General features: G+C 52.3%; 1 protein-coding gene across 10 annotated transcripts in view; it reads right to left on the bottom strand.

Annotated features, from left to right (window-relative positions):
- ANK1 (ankyrin 1) overlaps nt 1–19,464 on the bottom strand; it is a 211,331-nt gene that overhangs the window by 77,504 nt on the left and 114,363 nt on the right. For 9 of the 10 annotated variants that reach the window (XM_012538780.3, XM_033415392.2, XM_049704180.1 and 6 more), the window contains exon 2: nt 12,749–12,850. In XM_012538780.3, coding sequence (XP_012394234.1) covers nt 12,749–12,850 — 102 coding nt within the window. Of the gene's footprint in view, nt 1–12,748; nt 12,851–18,494; nt 19,082–19,464 lie in introns of those variants that run through there. The other variant, XM_033415394.2, reaches the window with a different exon arrangement.

Here is a 19,464-nt window from a genome sequence, read left to right as displayed (position 1 = left end):
TTTCTAGGTCTGCAGCCCTGAAACAGAGTAGGAAATAAAAATCTAAACAGGGCTATGGAGAGAGAAAAGGACTGAAATGGTTGCCATCCCGACTCTGAATCCTGAAATTGATGAGAAAGAGAGAAAGAGGGAGGGAAGAAGGAAAGGCAGAGACCATGGAAACCAAAGACAGAGGGAAAGATGAGCAACAAAGGTGACGGGAAAGGAAAGACGGAGCGACTGTCACTCTGGGCTCAACGACATGAGGGCATGAATGAAGCTGCTGGCAAAGAAACTGCTACAACAATATAAATCTTGGGTCCTCTCCTCAAATTGCCTGCATTAAATTTTCAGCCCAAACAGAAATGAAATCAAAAGGGAACAGGGGTTTTCCCATCTTCCCTTCTCTTCTTGTTCCCGTCCCTCACCTCCCAGCTGGAAGATGCTGGCATCTGAGGAAGCAGGACAGTGAACTGGAGGGGTGCCCTGCAGAGGCATCTGAGAGGGAGGGGAGGGCCGCTCTGGAGTGCTTGGGAGGTTGGCACATCGAGTGAATAAACAAACATGTTAAGGATGATGCGAATCCGTGGAAGTCAGATTTCTCACTGTCTGAAGGGATTTAAAACCTGGAAAGAGGAAAGGCTGGGAAGAACCCTGAGGTCTTGGACCAGGATTACAAGTACTGGCTTGATCCCATGGGTTTTTAAAAATACACATACACAGATAGATGTAGAAATAGGTACAGATGTGTGTACACACATGACTAGCAGTAGCAGTGGGCACACCGAGTGATCAGATTTTGGTGTCTACATACCAGCCTCCACTGAAAGGAAACAGGGGGCCTTGGAAAAGTGGCTGATCCAGGGCTGGGGCAGGGCAAGTACAAAATGCCACTGGGATAACTTATGCCAGAAAGTAAGGAAATCAAGAATGATGCAAACACGTCACATCACACAGAAGCCCGCTTATTGAAAGGGCTCCCAGTGGCCTGGTTTAGATCTGAACATCAAAATAAGGCATGAGAGTATCAGATTACAACGCATCAAATAAAATAGGAACCCATGAGTCTGAAGAGACTCATTATAAGTAAATAATGAATAAAAAACAAATCAATGAGGGAGAAGGGAAAGCTTGTCCTTCAGTGGAATGCCAGCTAATAAACGTAGAAGAAATGATGGAGATGGAGAATCACTCCTTGGAAACACCATAGTGGTAGTGATGCAGGCAGAGGTCATCCGTGTATGTGCCAGGAATGGTGGCTGGGAGTTTGATGAGGGACAGGATATTGGCATTATATTGGAATATTCCTCCCCAAGAAAATACTGATCAACTACAGAGGGAAAAATGGATGATTTCACAGTAGAAAAACTTGGCAGACACCAACTTCAGCAGGTGATCAAGGCTAACATCCTTGGAGTGGAAAGGGAGCATGATTTCTATGGGATCCTGCTAGGAATGCCCTGCCTCTGCCTGGTCACCAGGAAACGTCAGCAGACGCAGCTCAGGTGCAAACTACAGAACGGAAGACGGTCAAAAAGGCCAAGGCTGAGGAAGCATTCCAGGTGGAAGGAGGCCGATAAGACATGACAAGTGATCCCAGAGGGGCTTCTTGGAGAGACTCTGTGTCCTGACTACTGGGTGGTACGCACCGGCTGTTTAGGGGTGACGGGGAACTCCATCATCTGTAGTACATATTACAGATCAATAGAGAGGAAAGGTCGCAGAGAATCTGGGTGAGGGAGATGTGGGGATTCTTTGTACAGTTCTTGCAAATTTTCTATAGGTTTGAAATGTTACAATTTTAAAAAAGAAAGTGGGGGGTAGGAAGGAGCCGAGTGGGAGGGGTAGAAGAGGTTGTCAGAGAAGCGGACGCAGAGCTCTGTGTTACTCTGGGCTCTGGCTCTGGTGGGAGAGGATGGGCAGCCCGTTGCGGTTCCCGCGCGTGTAAGGATCAAAGCCAGAGTGAGAGGCTGAGCACGCACATCCCTCCTATTTTACAGGCCCCGCGAGGGGCGACCTTTACCGGAGTTGAGAAGCCCGTTCTAGGCTGGAAACCCCGGAGAGCAGCCGAAGCCCCACATGGGAACCAGCGGACAGGAGGGCAGGGCAGGGCCCCCACACACCTCACCGCAGCCTCCTTCTGACCCGGCTATCACGTGGCTCCCTGGAGACCGCTTGGTGGGAAAGGTCTGCTAAAAATATATGACCCTGGGTCTAACACATCGGAAGCCAGAAAGAGCTGAAGCGATTGCTGTCACCCTGGCGGGAAATCAGCCCTCATCTCCTTTGCCATCCTGTCTCCGGTCCAGGGCCGGGGAAGGTAGAAGCAGCTCAGAAACGGAGAGGAAGGCGTACAGTCAGAGGGGAAGGCACAGGACCAGCTCTGCACGTGCCCCTGCTCTGCTCTATTACATCGAAGTTTACCTCCTTACCCAGGCAGTGCTTATGATTTAGAGGTTACTGGATATTCACAAGGAGGAAAACACTTGAGTGCTTTCATTATCTTAAGAAAAAAAGAAAAGAAAGAAAAAGCCAGAAACCCACACCTCTTTGGGAGCTCCGGGAGGAGATGCCTCGACCCGGTCCCCTTCCCTCTCCTCTCCATAGACACCTGGGCAGCTTCCTTGTACTCAGCAGCTCAGAGGCCGCAGGGGCTGGAGGCCCTTGGGGACACAGAGGAAAGTGTGAGCTCAGGTTAATGAGACAACGAGACTAACGGGACTCTAAAATTCAGCTCAGCAGCTAAGAATATCTCCTGTGGACTAGAAAGAGAACCCACGTCCGAGATCTCAGCATTCCTTTAACAGGATAAAAAGAACCAGCTCTTCAGAAGCAGGGCAGTGGGGTTTACAGGCAAGAACGTCGGACACGGGACGAGGGCCTCTAAACTGTCCTCCTGATGTCTAGACATGTCACTTCACCTGCCAGGCCTCAGCCTGTGAATCTTCAAAATGACAGGCCTGCTTCTCTTAATTCCATAATTCCAGAATCGTGTACGCACTCTCAGAAGACAACTAAAATAGGGGAGGGTGGGACGAATTGGGAGATGAGGTTTGACATAAATACACTACCATATGTAAAACAGATAGCTAGTCGGAACCTGCTGTATAGCGCAGGGAGCTCAGCTCGGTGCTCTGTGATGACCTAGATGGGTGGGATGGGGGATGGGAGAGAGGTCCAAGAGGGAGGGGATATAGGTGTACATATAGCTGAGTCGCTTCACTGTACAGCAGGAACTAACACAACATTGTAAAGCAATTTTACTGCAATAAAAAAAAAATATGTGTTTTTGCACATAGAGATGCAGAAACACATACGACAAGACTCCTGCCAAACTGTTCACAGTAATTTGGGGGGGTTGGGAGCAGAAGGGGAGACTAACAGAAGACTGACTTTCTGTATTTCTGTAAAGTGTGAATTTTTCAACAACTACCCTGCATTCGTTTTGCTGTTAAATGAAAAATCTCAAAACACACTCAGTGACATGGTTGTCACAAATGACAAAAACGGGCCTGGCACACACCGTGTGTTCCCTAAGGGTTGACGGAACTGAATTCACACACATGCAACCTGACACACACACAGAGCTATCTTTCTTCTTAGTCTCTCGAGACTAAGAATGCCACATCTAGTCTTCACGTTGTAAATTCACAGCAATCAAACCATAAAGTGGACTTTGGAGGGTGTGCTTTCCTTGTAATATGTTCCAGATCCTTCCTGACGATGCTATCACCCTTTCTAGTCCCTCGGATCCCAGAGATGTCCCCGTTGTTGCTACAAGTGGACATTTTTATACACCTGAAGCAGTCAGTTAACTCTCCCTTCACCAAGAGGGAAGGGAAATGAAAACAAAACCAGTCAGCCTGTCCGTGGGGTTCGGTGCACAGAGGCCAGGCTAGGGGTTGGGAGGCCCCGGCTCCAGCTCAGGAAGACTCTTTGCCTCTTCACCGACCTCACTTATCAAGCACCTGCTCTATCCACTCCACAGGGGTGATGTGAGCCTTCCAAGCGGCCATGCCTGGAAGGGCTTGGGAAAGCAGAGACACCAGAGAACTGAAATCTGTGATTCTTAAAACACCGTGGGTCACTCTGATTCATGTCAGGCAATCAACTTCCTTTCCAACTATAAATTAGCCACTGTAACTAGCAAGAGGAACACCAAGCAGCTCATTTCTGCCACGATGCAGAAGTCGTTTACCTATTTAAAACAATTCAGGGGAAGGAGGTTTTCAGGTTCTGTCTTTTTCACTAGTACCTTTTCTAGCGGGAGCCGGAGCTCCAGAAGAGTCCCTGGAACCAGGCTCTGGGGCGTCTAGTGTTCCCCTTGTACACCTGCACACCCCGGACCACCACTCTCCCACATGCGGGGGCTGCAATCACACACCCTTCCCCTTGCTTCTTCACTATTCCAGAGCTGCGACAAACAGCACATTTCCGGAAGCCTTAGCGTTACCACGAGGTCGTATGGTATACCACGTATCGAGAGGCTTTCTGTGTGAGTTGGGGGGTGCAGGTAGAATTAGGGAACAATGTAGTTGAACATGATCTCTACGCCTGTCAGCAGTTCCTAAGCAAAAGATGATGCCAGAGGGGACTTCCCTGGTGGTCCAGTGGTTAAGACTCCACACTTCCACTGCAGGGGGGCCTGGGTTCGATCCCTGGTCGGGGAACGAAGATCCCGCGTGCTGAGCAGTGTGGCCGAAAAAAAAAAAAAAAGATGATGCCAGAGAAGACTAACAGCCACCATACTGGCCCTGATCCAGATGCACCCTCCTTAGCCTGGTCGCCCCATCCTCCCCTCTTACATTTCATGTACCCCAAGCTCACCGACCTCCCCGCTGCCTGTGCCCTTGGTCACCCCTGCCTCTGCACAGTCTGCTCCTTCCCGCTGCAGTTCCCCGTTCCCAATTTCCCTGGCAAACTCCCACTCTTCCTTCCAGGGCTTTCTCTGACTCACCGCAGCCACCACCCCCAGACTAGAAGTGATAGCGGAGCACTCACTGTGAGTGGCTCGCACGTGGCTTAGTAGAGCAGCTCAAGAAATGTGTTGAGTGAATGAATAAGTGAATGAGGACAGCCTCATTCTGGATGGCGCTGGATCTGTAACCTTCTGTTTACAAGCTGGACTTCTTCACTGGCCTCCAAGTTCTTTGAGAGCAGGGCATGTTTGAATTTAGTGTTTCCCAAGGTCCTGGGGGTGTTCTAAGTGCTCGATACATGTTTATAGACTATGGTATAGAGAACGCGTAAGCAGCAAGGTCCTGCTGTGTAGCACAGGGAACTCTATTCAATATCCTGTGATGAACCAGAATGGAAACGAATCTGAAAAAGAATATATATGTGTGTATAACTGAGTCACTTGGCTGGAGAGCAGAAATTAACAGGACATTGTAAACCAACTCTACTTCAAGAAAATAAAATGCGTTTTGAAAAAGGAAAAAAATGAATTAAAAGAAAAATGTAAACATACATGTTTGTTGAGTACCTGAATGAGCAGAGAAACTTCAGGGGGTCTTTGCCAGCCCATCTCTCCAAATCCAAAGTTATAAAGCTCAGAAGATATTCAGAAGTAACCTCTAGACCTCAGCTCTCTGAGCTATAAAGTGACACAGAGGTGAATGCCAAGATCTCCTCTAAGTTCTAAGACTATAATTTGGAAAGGTAGCAATTATCACAAATCCTGATCAAAAGACTTGGCATTTGGCTGCCGTAGAAGAGATTATTCTGTAGCTCTTGTTCAGGTGCACCATTTATTTGAAATGCTGAAAACCCTTCACCTTCAAGATAAACAAGTACCCAGCAATGCTGGGTGCATGTGGAAGGCACATGTGGAAATTTAGGGAACATCAGTGGAACTAGCATGGTTTCACATGCTCTCGTGGGCTGTGTCGGAAATTGTTTATGTTTTTGTGATTGCTCAGATGGTCAAGCTTCTGGATACGGCAGCAAACACTGCCACGTATTTGATGAGTGTGGCTGGTGCCAGAAGTACCATCATGCAGGAGAGTCATTATCCTAAGAGGGACTATTTCACGCTGCTCTTAGAAGTGGCACTGCTTACGACGACGTGGATGGACCTAGAGATTCTCATACAAAGTGAAGTAAGCCAGACAGAGAAAGACAAATACCATATGATATCATTTATATGTGGAATCTAAAAAAAAAAAAAAAAAAAGATACAAATGAACTCACTTACAAAACAGAAATAGGCTCACAGATATAGAAGACAAACTTATGGTTACCAAAGCAGAAGGGAGGGAGGGATAAATTAGGAGTTTGGGATTAAAATATACACACTACTGTATACAAAAGAGCTAACCACCAAGGACCTACTGTATAGCACAGGGAACTATACTCAATATCTTATAATAAACTATCATGGGAGAGAGTGTAAAAAAAGAATATATATATGTATAACTAAATCACTTTGCTGTACACCTGAAACAAACACAACATTGTAAATCAACTATATTTCAATAAAAATTTAAAAATAAATAAATAAATTTTAAAAACTCAAAAAGAAAAAGTGGCAGTGCTTAGATGGAGTTCCTACATGGGCTAAGCGTCAAATAAATAAGGCTTCATCATTAGTGGTTACAGCAGACTGGAGAGCTACTGACTGATTTTATGAGCACCTACTACGTGCAAGGCAGAATCCTGACAAGGAGTGCTGAATAAAGCAAAGTCCTCTCCCTTCGAGGTGCCTCCACTGTAGCAGGGAAGACAGACAGTAAGACACAGACGCATAGCAAGTCAGGCAACAGTAAGTACCATGGAGAAGAATAAGACAGGCTAAGGGGATGGAGGCTGCCTGGGATGCTCCAGAAAACCCTTCTTCTAACTCTTTGCCTCATGCCAGCGCTGCAGACAAGGCTTCTCCTGTTGGAGTGAGATTTCCTTTATTCCTATCAGGAAGGCCAATGAGCCAGGGTTTGTGAGCGTCATAAGAACAGAGCAGAAACCTAAAGTAGTGAGGCTTTTTGCCCCTGGAGTTAGAGCTGGCCGTTCCCAGTGGAGCCCCATGTAGACCGGGCAATTCTAGGAATTCGGGAGAACAGAGGCTCTTGACTTGCGGGCCTCTCGTTCTCTTTTTATTGGGCTAACTGCTAAGCACGTAAGGTTGATGAGTGCATCCCAGAAAGTATGTTTTTTTCTTGCTATGGCCGCCATAATAAAATATTTTAATTTGATGTAAGTAATCTAGCAATAATTCTGGAAATTGGACACACGAGGCTGCTGTTAGTATGTGTCTAATTATGGAGCCATTTATTCAAGCCAGTATCGACCATATGACACGTCGTGTGCTGGGTGTTGAGGGGCAGAGGCAGCCATGGGCTTCGCCACCAGGTCGCTTAGCATCTACTACGACAGATAAGACGACTTTGCTATGCTCTACGGTCGGACACGGCTGAGCTGTGAGGGGATCGGGGTGACGACAGTGGACATTGCTTCAGGCCCTGGGGACAACTGTGTCTTCACAATGGCTTTTGAGCTGAGACATGACCCAACCAGCCCACCGCCATGTGCGAGAATGACACGGTCCCAGGCTGAGTCAGGGCCCCTGGCCCCCAGATGCCCTGTGCCGTGTGTGCTGAGACCACCACAGCCAGGGTGACAACCCTGTGAGCCTGGCGGGGGCAAGTCCCTGGGCTTCGCTCCCAACCTTCTCCCCCCTTATTCAGAGCCCCCTCGGGATTCTGCCTGGTCCCCTGCCTCAGCTTCCCCCCCAAGTCTCCCCGCTTCTGTCCCTGTGCCCCAAGTCGATTCTCCACACAGCAGCCAGGGCGATCTCTTAAATACCTAAGTTAGATGGAGTACCTTCAAGAGGCGTCCCATCACCCTTGAAGCAAAATCCAAATCCTCACCGAGGCCCGAAAGCCCTTCAAGATTCCGCGCCGGCAATTTCTCCCACCTCCCCGCCTACCATGCCTCCCTTCCATCCTTCCACTGCAGCCACACTGTTCTTGTTCTTCCCCAAACAAACCAAGCTCACCCCTGCCCCAGGACCTTAGCTCATCCCCTCCTCCAGGAACACTCACCTCCAGAAAGCACATGGTTCTCCCTTACTTCTTTTTAAATCATCCACTTAGAGAGGCCTGCCTTAACTACCCTCTAGATGAGGCCCCTTTCCCTCCCTCCTTCATGGGATGTCTCATTAGCTGATGTTATGTATGTTCCTTTTCTTGCTAACTCTCTGTCTCCTTCACCAGCGATAAATGTCACGAGGGCACAGACTTTGTCTCTTTTGTCTATCTTGCTCAGTGCCTGATACCTGGCACAAACAAGGTGTTTAATAAATACGTGTGAAATGAGCCCCACGACGACACTGGGGGATTAGATTCAACACACCTCTCGGCCCTGTTCCCATGCGCCGACGCCCACTTCCATGAGTGCTGAGTGGCTTCCAAATATCTCTCTGGGTTGGACCTCTTATCTGAGTCCCAGGCTCAAATACAGCAATTGCTTACTGCATATTTCACTGGATTCCTCAAAGACTCCCTAAGAGGATGCCCGCCCAGCCCTGCACACACCGAGGCTGCTCCCGCTTCTTCTGTCCGTGAGCAGTGCCAGCCTCCACGGCCCGCACAAGCCAGACACCCTTCAGCAGGGTCCCTGGAAGCCTCCTTCCCCTCTCCCAGCCCCTTCCAACTCACCCATCCCCATGGCCACGACCCTGACCCAGGCCCCCGACGTGTCTCTCCTGCACTACTGCTGTCATCTTATAACCCAGGGGTCCCCCACCCCCGGGCGCGGAGCACTACTGGTTCACGGCCTATTAGGAACTGGGCTGCACAGACGCTCCCTGTCGCTCGCATTACCACCTGAACCGCCATCCGTGGAAAAACTGTCTTCCACGAAACCGGTCCCTGGTGCCAAAAAGGTTGGGGACCGCTGTTATAACTGGCTTCCCTGTATCCACCTGTGGGCCCTTCCACCTGTCGTGCTCACAGTGGCCACCTGCGGCCTTGTCACTCCTGTGCTTGAATCTGTGGTCGCTCCCCTCGGCTCTTAGGATAAAGAGCAGAATCCTTAACCGGATGCTCTACCAGGACACACGGATGCAGCTGTGCCGGCGTGCAAAGGCTGAAATCCCTCCATCCTTCTCGGTCAGTCCCCCACTCCTGCCGTTCTTGTCCCTCCCCAAGACCCTTCTCCTCACTCGGCAACCAGAGGGTCAACGTGGGGCTCGGCAGGAAACGGTGGCGCACACGTGCCCACACTCGTGATGCACACACACAGGGCTCGGGCCCTGGGGCACACTGACCCAGTTGTTGGCCGCTGTTGACCATTGCCCCTGCCTCTCGGGTCCAGCACAGCCCTGAGGTCACCTCTCCGGCCTCATTGGGTCCCTGTTCTCTCCGCCTGCAGCCGTTCTGGCTGCCACTAAACTCTCCAGGCTTTTCTCTGCCTCTGGAATGTTCTTCCCTCCCCTCCCTCATTAACCCCATCTCACCCCTCAGCTCAGTATCTCCTGTTCTAGGAGTCTTCTCTGACCTCCAGCCCTACCCCACATCTTTCTTTTTTTTTTTTTTTTTTTTTTCCCCACATCTTTCTTACACATTCTCCTAACACCCCCTGCCTTTCCTCATGGCTCCTAACATAGTTTGGTCTGCAGACCCATTTGCGTGATTATTTGATTTAACGGCTCTCACAGCCAGTAGACTATAGTTCAGAGACGATGAGGATGATGGCTTTTTTCTTCTTTTAACCACTAATTTCCTAAAGCCCAGCTCTACACGTGAGGAGGTATCCAGGGAGACACTGGCTACCCGGGTCTGAAGGCGGAAAAATGCTTGGATCAATGAAAGACGCGGGTATTCATGGAAAGATACTGGCGTAGGCACATGTAGACATGTGTCCTTGCGTGTGGACTTGTTCTTTTCTATAACTATAATCATGGTGATCAAAATCAGTAGACATAATCTATGCAATAAGAAAGCTGCCCTGAATATTCAGATGTCTCTTAAATAAGCCTCTTTTCACACTGCTTAGCGTTATTATTTCTGAGGATGGCAAACAACTCCCATTCTTTCCACGAGACACACTCTTTGAAAGCGTGTTGCTTATATAAGCATCAGCATTTGCCATATTACTGCTCTCATGGTCCACTGGCTCCAAAGAGTCAAGCAAAAGCAAATTCTCGAGCCACGACCCCAGGACAAGAGCCTGTTTTTATCTTCTCAAAACAGTGAACGCGCGCTTTAAAAAGAAGAAGCTCTCATCCCATAAGGAGGACGGGTCTGTGCGCATCACAGGGCAAGGGCGTTGCCTGGATGGTGTGCTGAGGTTCACCGAGGTTCAAGTTCTGGCCCCGCTGCGCCCCACCGTTCAGTCCTCTCCCCCCTCCCCCGCCCAACACACTCCACTCAGAGCAAAAGCCGAATCACCCGTCAACAACAGAAGGAGGTTCCAGCGATGCTGGCACTCCTGGGCGGGTCTGCAGCTCTGCCCCTGCGGCAGCACAAGACAAAGAGCAGCGGGGCCCAGATCTGGGGGAGGGCGTGAAGGAGCCGCGGGGCTAAACCAGTAGGAGGGGCTGTGCACCACTGGGAGCCCTCCTTTCGCACACCCGCCCCCCACATCATTTCCTCGCCTGCAGCAGTTAGCAGTTTCCTCTGGCGCTAAGCCCATCGTAAAGCGTGTCCATGAAGTGCAAATATTGCCTCATGCTCGTGGAGCCTGAGATGAACCGAGGAGGTGCCTTAGAGGAGCAACGGCAGAGGGACAGGCCACCCACACGCCGGGGCCTCACCACCAGCAGCCCGATCAGGACCGAGCCCCTCCCGGTGTCATCAGAATCTTCCAATTTCACACGGAAAATCAGCTCTGGCTCAGCGCTTAGGGACATGCAGTTGCCCCCACTTCTGCTAAGTGGCTCCTTTGAGAGCTGGCGTCTTAACCCTTGGAAGGCCTCTGAGGGGCTGGTGCGTCTCAAGTGGGCGCACTGCGGACACTCAGCTGGGTTTCTGGGCCTGAACAAAGGAAGCCAGAACTCGCCTCCCTGCCGCCCAGAGATGCATCCGCGGGTGTCCCCACGGGGCTGGGGGGTGGTTGGCGACACCGCAAGGACAACTCACACAGCCCCTCTCCTGAGCCCTCTGACCTCAGGACTCTCCCGTGGCCCCCAGACTTCGCTCCTACTGTCTCTCCCCATGAAAGCAACGGGTCCAGAGTGTCAACCTCTCCAAAGGCGACCTTTAGGGCTGTACGTTTACTTAGAATCACCTCGAATGTCCTCAGGCCTGTGGACGCGCGCAGGCTGGGATATTTGGGTGGAGGGATGACAGAAGGGGGCTTTGCTTCTCCCCATCTAGTTTGCACCCCCAAGTCTGTCCACACGCCTGTCTCCCCTCTGAAGTTCACGGCCATGGCTGCTCCTTCGTATCACACACCTACTTGTTCCCCATCACACCACCACCCCCGCCCCATCCTCTCTGATCTTCCAGCTGTGGATTTAGACCACAGAAGACCAACTGGATCCAAAAGGAGTCTTGGCACAGGGTATTGTACACCTTAAGTAGGATGAGGGCCAGGAAAGTGAGGCTGAGGGGCCGGGGCCAGAGGCACGCCGCCAGCGGAAAAGTTAAGCTGCATTCCTGGTATTTCCCCTGCTGGCTTGTAAAAGTCATCCAGTCCAGCACAACACGGATGGACCCTGAGGACACCGTGCTCCGTGAAATAAGCCAGTTACAAAAGACATACACTGCATGAGTCCACTGTTATGCGTGAGGTACCTGGAGCAATCAGATTCCTAGAGGCAGACAGGAGGTTGGTGGTCTCCAGGGGCTGGAGAGGAGGGAAGGGCGAGCTGCTGTTTAATGGGTGCAGAGTCTCAGTTTTATGAGATGAAAAGAGCCCTGGGGATGGAGTGTGGTGACATCCATGGATGTACTTAAGGCCACTGAACTGTACACTTACAAACGCTTAAGATGGTCGATTCTATGTTATGTGCTTTTCACCACAATTAAGAACAATTTTTTTAATGGTTAAGATGATTTTTTAAGAAGTCACAATTGGTAACTTTCTTCTCAATCAGAAACGGAATCAGCTGTGTATGTGAACAACTGGCAGAAACAAACAAACACAACAAAAGTCATCCATCCACGGCCCTAGCCACACCCCTGTCCTCCTCCTTGGGAGTAAGATGCTCTCTATTCAGTCAGTGCCTAGATTTCTGGCCCCAAACCTGACTCTCTGTCTTCCGATCCATCCCGCACACTTTCAGTCCCCTCCCCCTCTCCAAACCAAGCCCTGTCACTCAGCACCAGAAACATCCAGAGAAGCCCTTTCAGCCGCACTAGTTCTCAGTCTCTGTCAGCATAGGACAGAGCAAGTCCTCAGCACTGTTTCCTTCTCAGCCCAGCAGCACACCCACAAAGCCCGCTGGTGGACAAAGGAGATGAATGTCACCACTGACACAGCATCCTTCAAAGGCCCTTCCTCCAGCCCACTTTCAAAGGCCACAAATTTTAAGACTGAGCAGGGACCAGCCGGAGACTTCTAAGGGGAGAGGCCGCAGGGGATGGAGCCGGGTGCAGCCCACACTGTTCGGGCACCAGCGCTTCTCTATGGGGCCCTGGGCCGCTGCAGGGCCACAAACTCCCGCCCTGCTGAAGGTTAGGGCCTTCAGCGGGCGGGAGCCCCGAGGGATGTTTGAGGCCACTGGGAAAAGGTGAACAGAGGCAGATTCAAGCCTTCAGGAAAGGGCACCAGGCAAGAGCCGCTCTTCAGAGACTACATGCCTGCCTGCACCCTGCATCTCACTTACCTGATTACAGGTGTTAATGTCTACCCCATTCCGCAGGTGGTCCAAAGCTTTGTCCAAGTTACCTGATCTTGCTGCCCTCAGAAAGCTGGTAGCAGCATCGGCCTGTGAGGAGAAAGAGAAGCTGTGAGTGGGTCTGTGTGACAAAGATCTCACGATCCATTCAAGCCCAGAGCTGTGAAAAAGGGCCAAGGTCACGGCGGCAGCCAGCACACCCTCCTGTTCAGGTGCCCACCATGGTCCCCAGGCGCGTACGGGCCTGGAGCCCCTGGACAGACCGCTCTCCGCCCACGTGCGGGGCAGCCTTTAGAGCTCAGCCTCCCTTCCTGTTGGTGTTTTTATGAGCAAGCGATCTTGGCTAGGACCCGGGAGGGGCCGGCCTTCGAGAGGGTTCCCATTCCACCAGTGACCGCTCAGCAGGCCTGGCGTCTCACTGCCTCGATGCCTCCACGGGCTCCGCCCTCCTCCTGAGGAGCCCAAAGCGCACTGCCCGGCCCCACCCACTGAGTCACAGCTGGAGGGACCACAGGAACCACACGCAAGCTCTTCGGTGCTATTCTGTGGTTTTGTTTTTAAGTAAACAGTGCGTAGCCCTTACTACGTGCCCAGAACCATTATCGGCACTTGACATATAATACGTATCAACACACACACACACAGATGCATTTCGTCATTTAAAATATCCCCAAGAGGTAAGTACTATTGCCGTCCCTATTTTACAGATGAGGGAACGGAGGCCCAGAGAGCCCAAGTGACTTGTGCAGGTTCACACAGCAGGGAAGAGGCACAGCAGGCGGTCTGGCTCTGCCACCTGAGCCGGCAGGTGCCCCTCGCCAGTTTTCCTGAATGACAGTAAAGCACTTGGGGTCTGTATGCTGAGGCTCAGACACCTACAGGCACATCCAGACCCTGCCCAGGACATTGGTTTGTATTAGAGATGAATGAGAGCTGGGGGAATGGAAGACAACTGCAGGGGCTCCGAGCAGCTCCCCTGCGTCTAGGGGGGCCCTACAGTCTGCAGGTACCTCTGCTCCTGTGTTCTTATCTGTAAGCCAGGGAGGGAGGGGGACAAGGCCTGGCTGTGAAGCTGAAAGGAAATATTATACATGACTATAATTATTACATCAGCACAAGCGCGGAGCACGGTGCTCGCACACGGTGTGCACTCTGGGTGAGTTTAACAGGTGAGAACTGTCAGGTGACAAGCCACGTGTGAAGTGGGGGGAGGTTGGGGGGCTTATGCCGTTCCTCCAGAAGATCCACCCAGGGGTGCTCTGTCTGCTTCCACGCTCCCCTCCTCCCAGAACGTGCTGTAGTGGGCTGAACCGTGGCCCCCCAAGGTACGCCTGCACCCTAACCCCTGGAGCCTCTGAATGTGACCTTACTTGCAAAAAGCGTCTTCGCAGATGTAATTATGTTATGGGTCTTGAGATGAGATTGTCCTAGATTACCTAGGTTGGCCCTAAATCCAGTGATAAGTGTCCTTACAAAAGACAGAAGAACACAGTCACACACACACACACGCACACACACACGCACACACACGAGAGGTCGGAGTGAAGCGGCCACGAGCCAAGGAAGCTGGCAAGCAGCAGAAGCTAGAAGCTAGAAGCGGTCAAGAGCAGTCTGCCCTGGAGCCTCCGGAGGGAGCGTGGCTCTGCTAACACCCTGACTCAGACCTCAGGCCTCCGGACTGTGAGAGAAGATACTTCTCCCGTTTTAAGCCACCAGGTTTGTGGTACTCTGTTAGAGCAGTCACAGGGATGACGGTCCCTAAACATGTTAGATTCAAAGTCTACAGCCGACAATCTCAGCGTCCTACAATGAAACCAAAGCAGGCCTGCACACCTTCACCAATTAAACAGTTAATCCAGGGCAGGAAAGATTCTCCAGCCTTACAGATCTTCACACCGGAGGGCTGCCCCGTGCCCCCGTCCCTGCCACCTCAGGCGAGGATTAATCTGTTGGTTCCTCATGAGCTGGATTCCCAGAAAAATCAGGCTCAAGGTTCAGTCCCTCTGAAAATGTCTGTCTGTGCCTGCTGGTTCAGAAAGCCTGTCTGGACTCAGCTGTCTGGAAAAAAATATAGTACATTATTTCTCCAAAATGAGAGTATTAGAGAGAGACACATCTCCCACTTGTCCAAACCACAATCATAGGATGTGGGATGAAAACCTAAGCATGGTGGATACAAATAGAGGTAACACCAACTAAGGACACTGTCACTATTCAAAGCATTGAATCTAGGAAGCAAAGGAGAATATTTATGACAGACAGACAAGCAGATACACGGAGGGCTGGGGAAGCCCAATCTGGATGAGGTGAAGAAGGCTCAATAGTTTCTGTTGTGTCTAATTGAACCATGAAATTATAATACTAATATCAATCAGTTCTATCTTTCAATCCTGATCACAACCCGTGAGGCAGGTGTAATTATTATGTCCATTTTAGAGGTGACAAAACTGAGGTCTGGAGAGGTTAATAACACGCCCAAGTTCTGTGTTAGTTAACACTCAGGGATTCAGCCCAGGACTCCCTGAATCAAGCCAAAACCTGCCTACTGCCCTTGACCCCGAGGTGCATTCTCAGCGATTTCAAACCTGAGGGTGACCGGAAACCCATGACAGGTGTAGGGGCTGGGAGGGCCCCCATGCCTTTCCCAATTAAACAGTGAATCTATGGCAGAGAAAGGGTCCCTGGCAGGTCCCGGCTCTGACCCTGACCTGCTGCGTTGAGGCCAAGACAGGCCTCTAGGAAGGAATCATCCAGTCCCAGGCCTTCCCTTCCCTGATGATAAAACTGATGGTAAAAATAAAGTGACCGGCTAAGGTCACCTAGATAGTTAGAGGTGAAGTTCAATTGCTAAGGCTTTTTCATTTTCTTTTCAGTCTTCTCTGGCATAGAGTCGTCAGGACCCAGGTAGGATCCTCAGGGTATCTTACAGGTGGATTATAGGTAATAACGGTGTCATTCCACTGTGTACCCCCCAGTTTTAATTCTACAACTTATTTCCTGAGGTCCTGTTTCAAGTCCAGAATCCTGCTAGGGCAAAGAGAGAGAGTAAAAATCCTGAATATAGGTCTCTGCCCTCGTGACTTGACAAGCAAAGTGATAGAGTTAGAAAGTGATCTATTCCACAGGCATGCAGTGGGCACCTCCTGGGTGCCAGAGAATACTTCAGCTGCAGAGCAAATGGCCCTCTTTGGAATATGAGACCCACTCTTGCCATCTTGTTCTGCTGAATCTCTAACTCAGTTTCCTGCAACTTAATGACCTGTCCTAGGTGCCGTTTCCTGGTGCGTCTAGGAACAGCCTGTAACCCAGTAGGGCAGAAAGAGAGTCAAAAGAATCCAATATGCTCCATTCAGAATATTTACCTGAGTAAATACCAACCAGAAAAACAACAATAATGACAAAATACGAACCAGACTATCTCAGCGCTAGGATAAATTGGACCAGAGTCCCCGGCCCTCCCTGAGCGCCCCGTCCCTGCAGGGCAGCCTCAGAGAGGCCTCTCTGTGCGGAGAGACCAGAGGAGCTAAAGAAAGCCGCTCGTTGCGTCCAGAAAAATCAGTCCACGATGGCCCTGAACCCTGTACCACCACCGAGAGCTGTCACCCCTCTGAGCACCCACACCAAGGCTGCCCACTTGCGCCTTTGCCCCTTCCTCATCTTGAGCTTTATTTTAACCTAATTTTACCCTTGAGGAAACTGCCGGCACTGAGGGGAGGAGGGGTCGCACACATCTCATTGCATACCCGGCCCACATCCCTACAGATTAACCCACGTGATGTCCCCGAACTTCTTTTCACAATGAAACAAGTCACCTTTATAAAGCCCTTCCTGTGTGTTAAGCCCTCTGCACCAACGACTTCACTGGCTCCTCCCAATAATCTCCAGAGGCAGGTACTTTCATTGTCTCCTCTTCACAGATGAGGTAAATGGGTCACAGAGACGTTAAGCATCTTGTCCGAGGTCACACAGCGAATCCTGGCTGGGCAGGAATCTAAGTAGTGCTTCCTCACTAGCCATGTTCTAGTGCCCAGAGATTCCACTCCAGTTCAGCTCTGGCCGGAGAGAGCCTTCCGCCTCTCAGCACTCAGAGGCTGTGCCCACTTCAGCCCTCGCTTCAGGAGGAAGGAAGCAGAGGGGAAAGGAAGGGAATGGAATTCCTCTTGGGACTCAAGTTCTCATCAGGGCTGCTCGTCAGAAAAGGGAGGTGAACCCTTGGTTACCTGAGATGCCCGACTATTATTAAACTTGCACTTCCTGAGTGGGGCAGATACGAATATAGCAATAGATAAGTAGCAGAGGGGACTCCAGTGTCCGGGGAGGGAGCGCCGGAAGCAGGGAGCTAAATGTCAGCAAGTCTGCACCCAGGGGCAGGGGAGGCTGCCGAAACACCGGAGCCAGGTGGAGTCTAGGTTTAGACCAGGTGGGAGAACCCAGGGCCTCCTCACGCCTTCTCTGGGGCTTGAGATGGCCTCAGTTTTCCCAGAACAAATCATGACTGACTTTTTCAAGGTCTCCCAGTGCAAAATCTCATCTCAAAAGATGAATGGAAACTGAGCTCTCATTAATTTCTGTAAACAGTGATAAGACAGTATCTCCTTCCCAAAGGGTCTTGCTTGGGCAAAAGGCAGAGTCACTGTCAGAACTCCCAGTAGAGGTTCTGGACCTTTTCCTGAGGGGCTGCAGCACATCCGGAAGACCAAGTACAGCAGGCGGCGTTTGGCCTGTATATGGGAGGTGCCCTTCACATCTGAGAGTGTCTTCACACTCAGCGCCCGGGTGCTCCTTGGAGCCCAGGTCGGGCCTCCAAGAAAGAACAGGCAGTGCCCGCCCGCACACACCTGTGTGGCCCCTGCATTAGGCTACCGACGACAGAGAAACAGAAGTAAACCCTGGGCCCCAGTGTGCGCTTTCATTAGGTTTCTTTCATTTTTCTTTCCAGAAAGTTGTGCTATTAAAGGTGTCACTGAGGAAACGAGATGTGTAAGCCAGAGTCCCAGGTCCTCTTATGACCTCTCCGCACAAGTACAAGGCCTTGGGGAAAACCCCGTCCGTTCCTGCGCTCTTCCAGCCTCATGCTGGGAGGCTGGGTGATGCAGGATGTGAGAAAAGCCACAGTGGACCCTGACGTTGGACAGACCTGGCGTGAAGCCCCGCTCCGCCACTTGATGCTGTGCCTCGCACAAGTTCCCAGACCTCAATTCCATTAATAAAATGGGGACAGTGCACAGCTCGCCGGGGGGTCCCCCGGCTCCCTCTCACCCCCGTTCATTTCCCGCTGACTCGGGACCTCTGGGCGCTCGTGTTTCTAAGGTCTAGGGCTCAGGCGTGCCGCGGGCGCCCGAGGCGGCCCTTCTCTGGCCAAGGCCAAGGCCGGGGCATCCCCGCAGGTCCGAGTTGGTCCCCGCGAGGGGCGGCCGGTCGCCCCGCACCGCAAAGTCAGCCCCGCGGGACTGTCCTCCAGGCACCTCCGCGCGCCCGCCCGGCCGCCCGGCCACGGGTCCGGCCGCCTCCCGGCACCAGCCCCTCCGCGGCGGCGGCCTCCAGGCCAGAGGAATTTTCCTCTGGATCCCGCTAGAAGCCTCGGCGCCCGCGGACGTGAGGCAACAGTAGGGCGGCTGGCGCGCGTCCTCGCCCGCGCCCGCGCCGGGAAAGTTGGTGGCCGGCGCCCGACGAGCCCGCGGCAGGGGGCGCGGCGGCAGGGACCCCGCCCGGCGCGGGCCGGCCTGGCACTCACCGCGGCGTCTGGACCCGACCTGCGCGGTCGCGCTGCCATCGTCCGGCGCCGGCGCGGAAATCCGAGGCCGCGGCCGGCTCCCCTCCCCCGTTATCTGCTCGGCTGCGCGCGGAGCGCCAGCAAGTTAAGCGGCATCAGGCTAAAAATACAGGCGCCCGCCGCTCGCCTCGGCTCGGCTGGGCTCCGGCGCGCGTACCCTGGCGCCCGCCCGCCCGCCAGCCGCTAGTGGGGCCTCTTCATTTCCTCCTCATCCTCGCGTCTGACGCGAAAGGTAACGCGGAGCGATCTCCGGAGACGAGGCCCCTGCGGCCGAGCCCCGCGGCGCGGGCGCGTGGAGGGCCGCGTCCTGCGGCGGCAGGCGGGAGGCGCACACGTCCAGGCGAGGTGAGGAGCTCCACGCTGCATGGCGCTCCCGCCCTGCCTCTTGTCTCCCCGACCGCCCGGGTGAGTGGGCCCCGGGGCCGGCGGAGACGGCCAGGACGAGCTCAGCAGAGGCTATTTATGCCCCATCACCGATCTGCATGTTTCCAGCTCTTGCAGCGTGTCCTGAGATGCCAGCTCATCAGCCTCTTCCAGCTGCTGCCGGGAGCCGCGAGGCAGAGTGAAGCTGAGACGCGGATCTGTTACTACGTCTCCCTCATCCCCCCAGTCTGACGCTGTTTTAGGGAATGTCACCCAAGGCCGGAGGAAGCTCCCAGATTCTGCTCCGGGACCACCCTCACCTTTTCGTGTGGTCATTTCGGGGACAGATGTCAAGAGCATGTGTGTGTTGTGGGGGGGGGGCGGTGACACCAGGGATTACGCTGAGTGATGAGCAATGGCCAGCAGAAGCAGTGACAGAGATTGTCACAGCCGCTGGCGATACTGCTTGTCCCAACCTGGATGTTCTGTATCATGAGCCCAGCTTCATGCTCTCTTCAAATAGCAGTTTAGACACGGCACCAAATGCTCTTTTCCCACCCCTCCTGCC

This window comes from Orcinus orca, chromosome 21 (genome assembly GCF_937001465.1).
Source record: "Orcinus orca chromosome 21, mOrcOrc1.1, whole genome shotgun sequence".
NCBI lineage: Eukaryota > Metazoa > Chordata > Mammalia > Artiodactyla > Delphinidae > Orcinus > Orcinus orca.
This window is presented reverse-complemented; position numbering and strand designations above follow the sequence as displayed.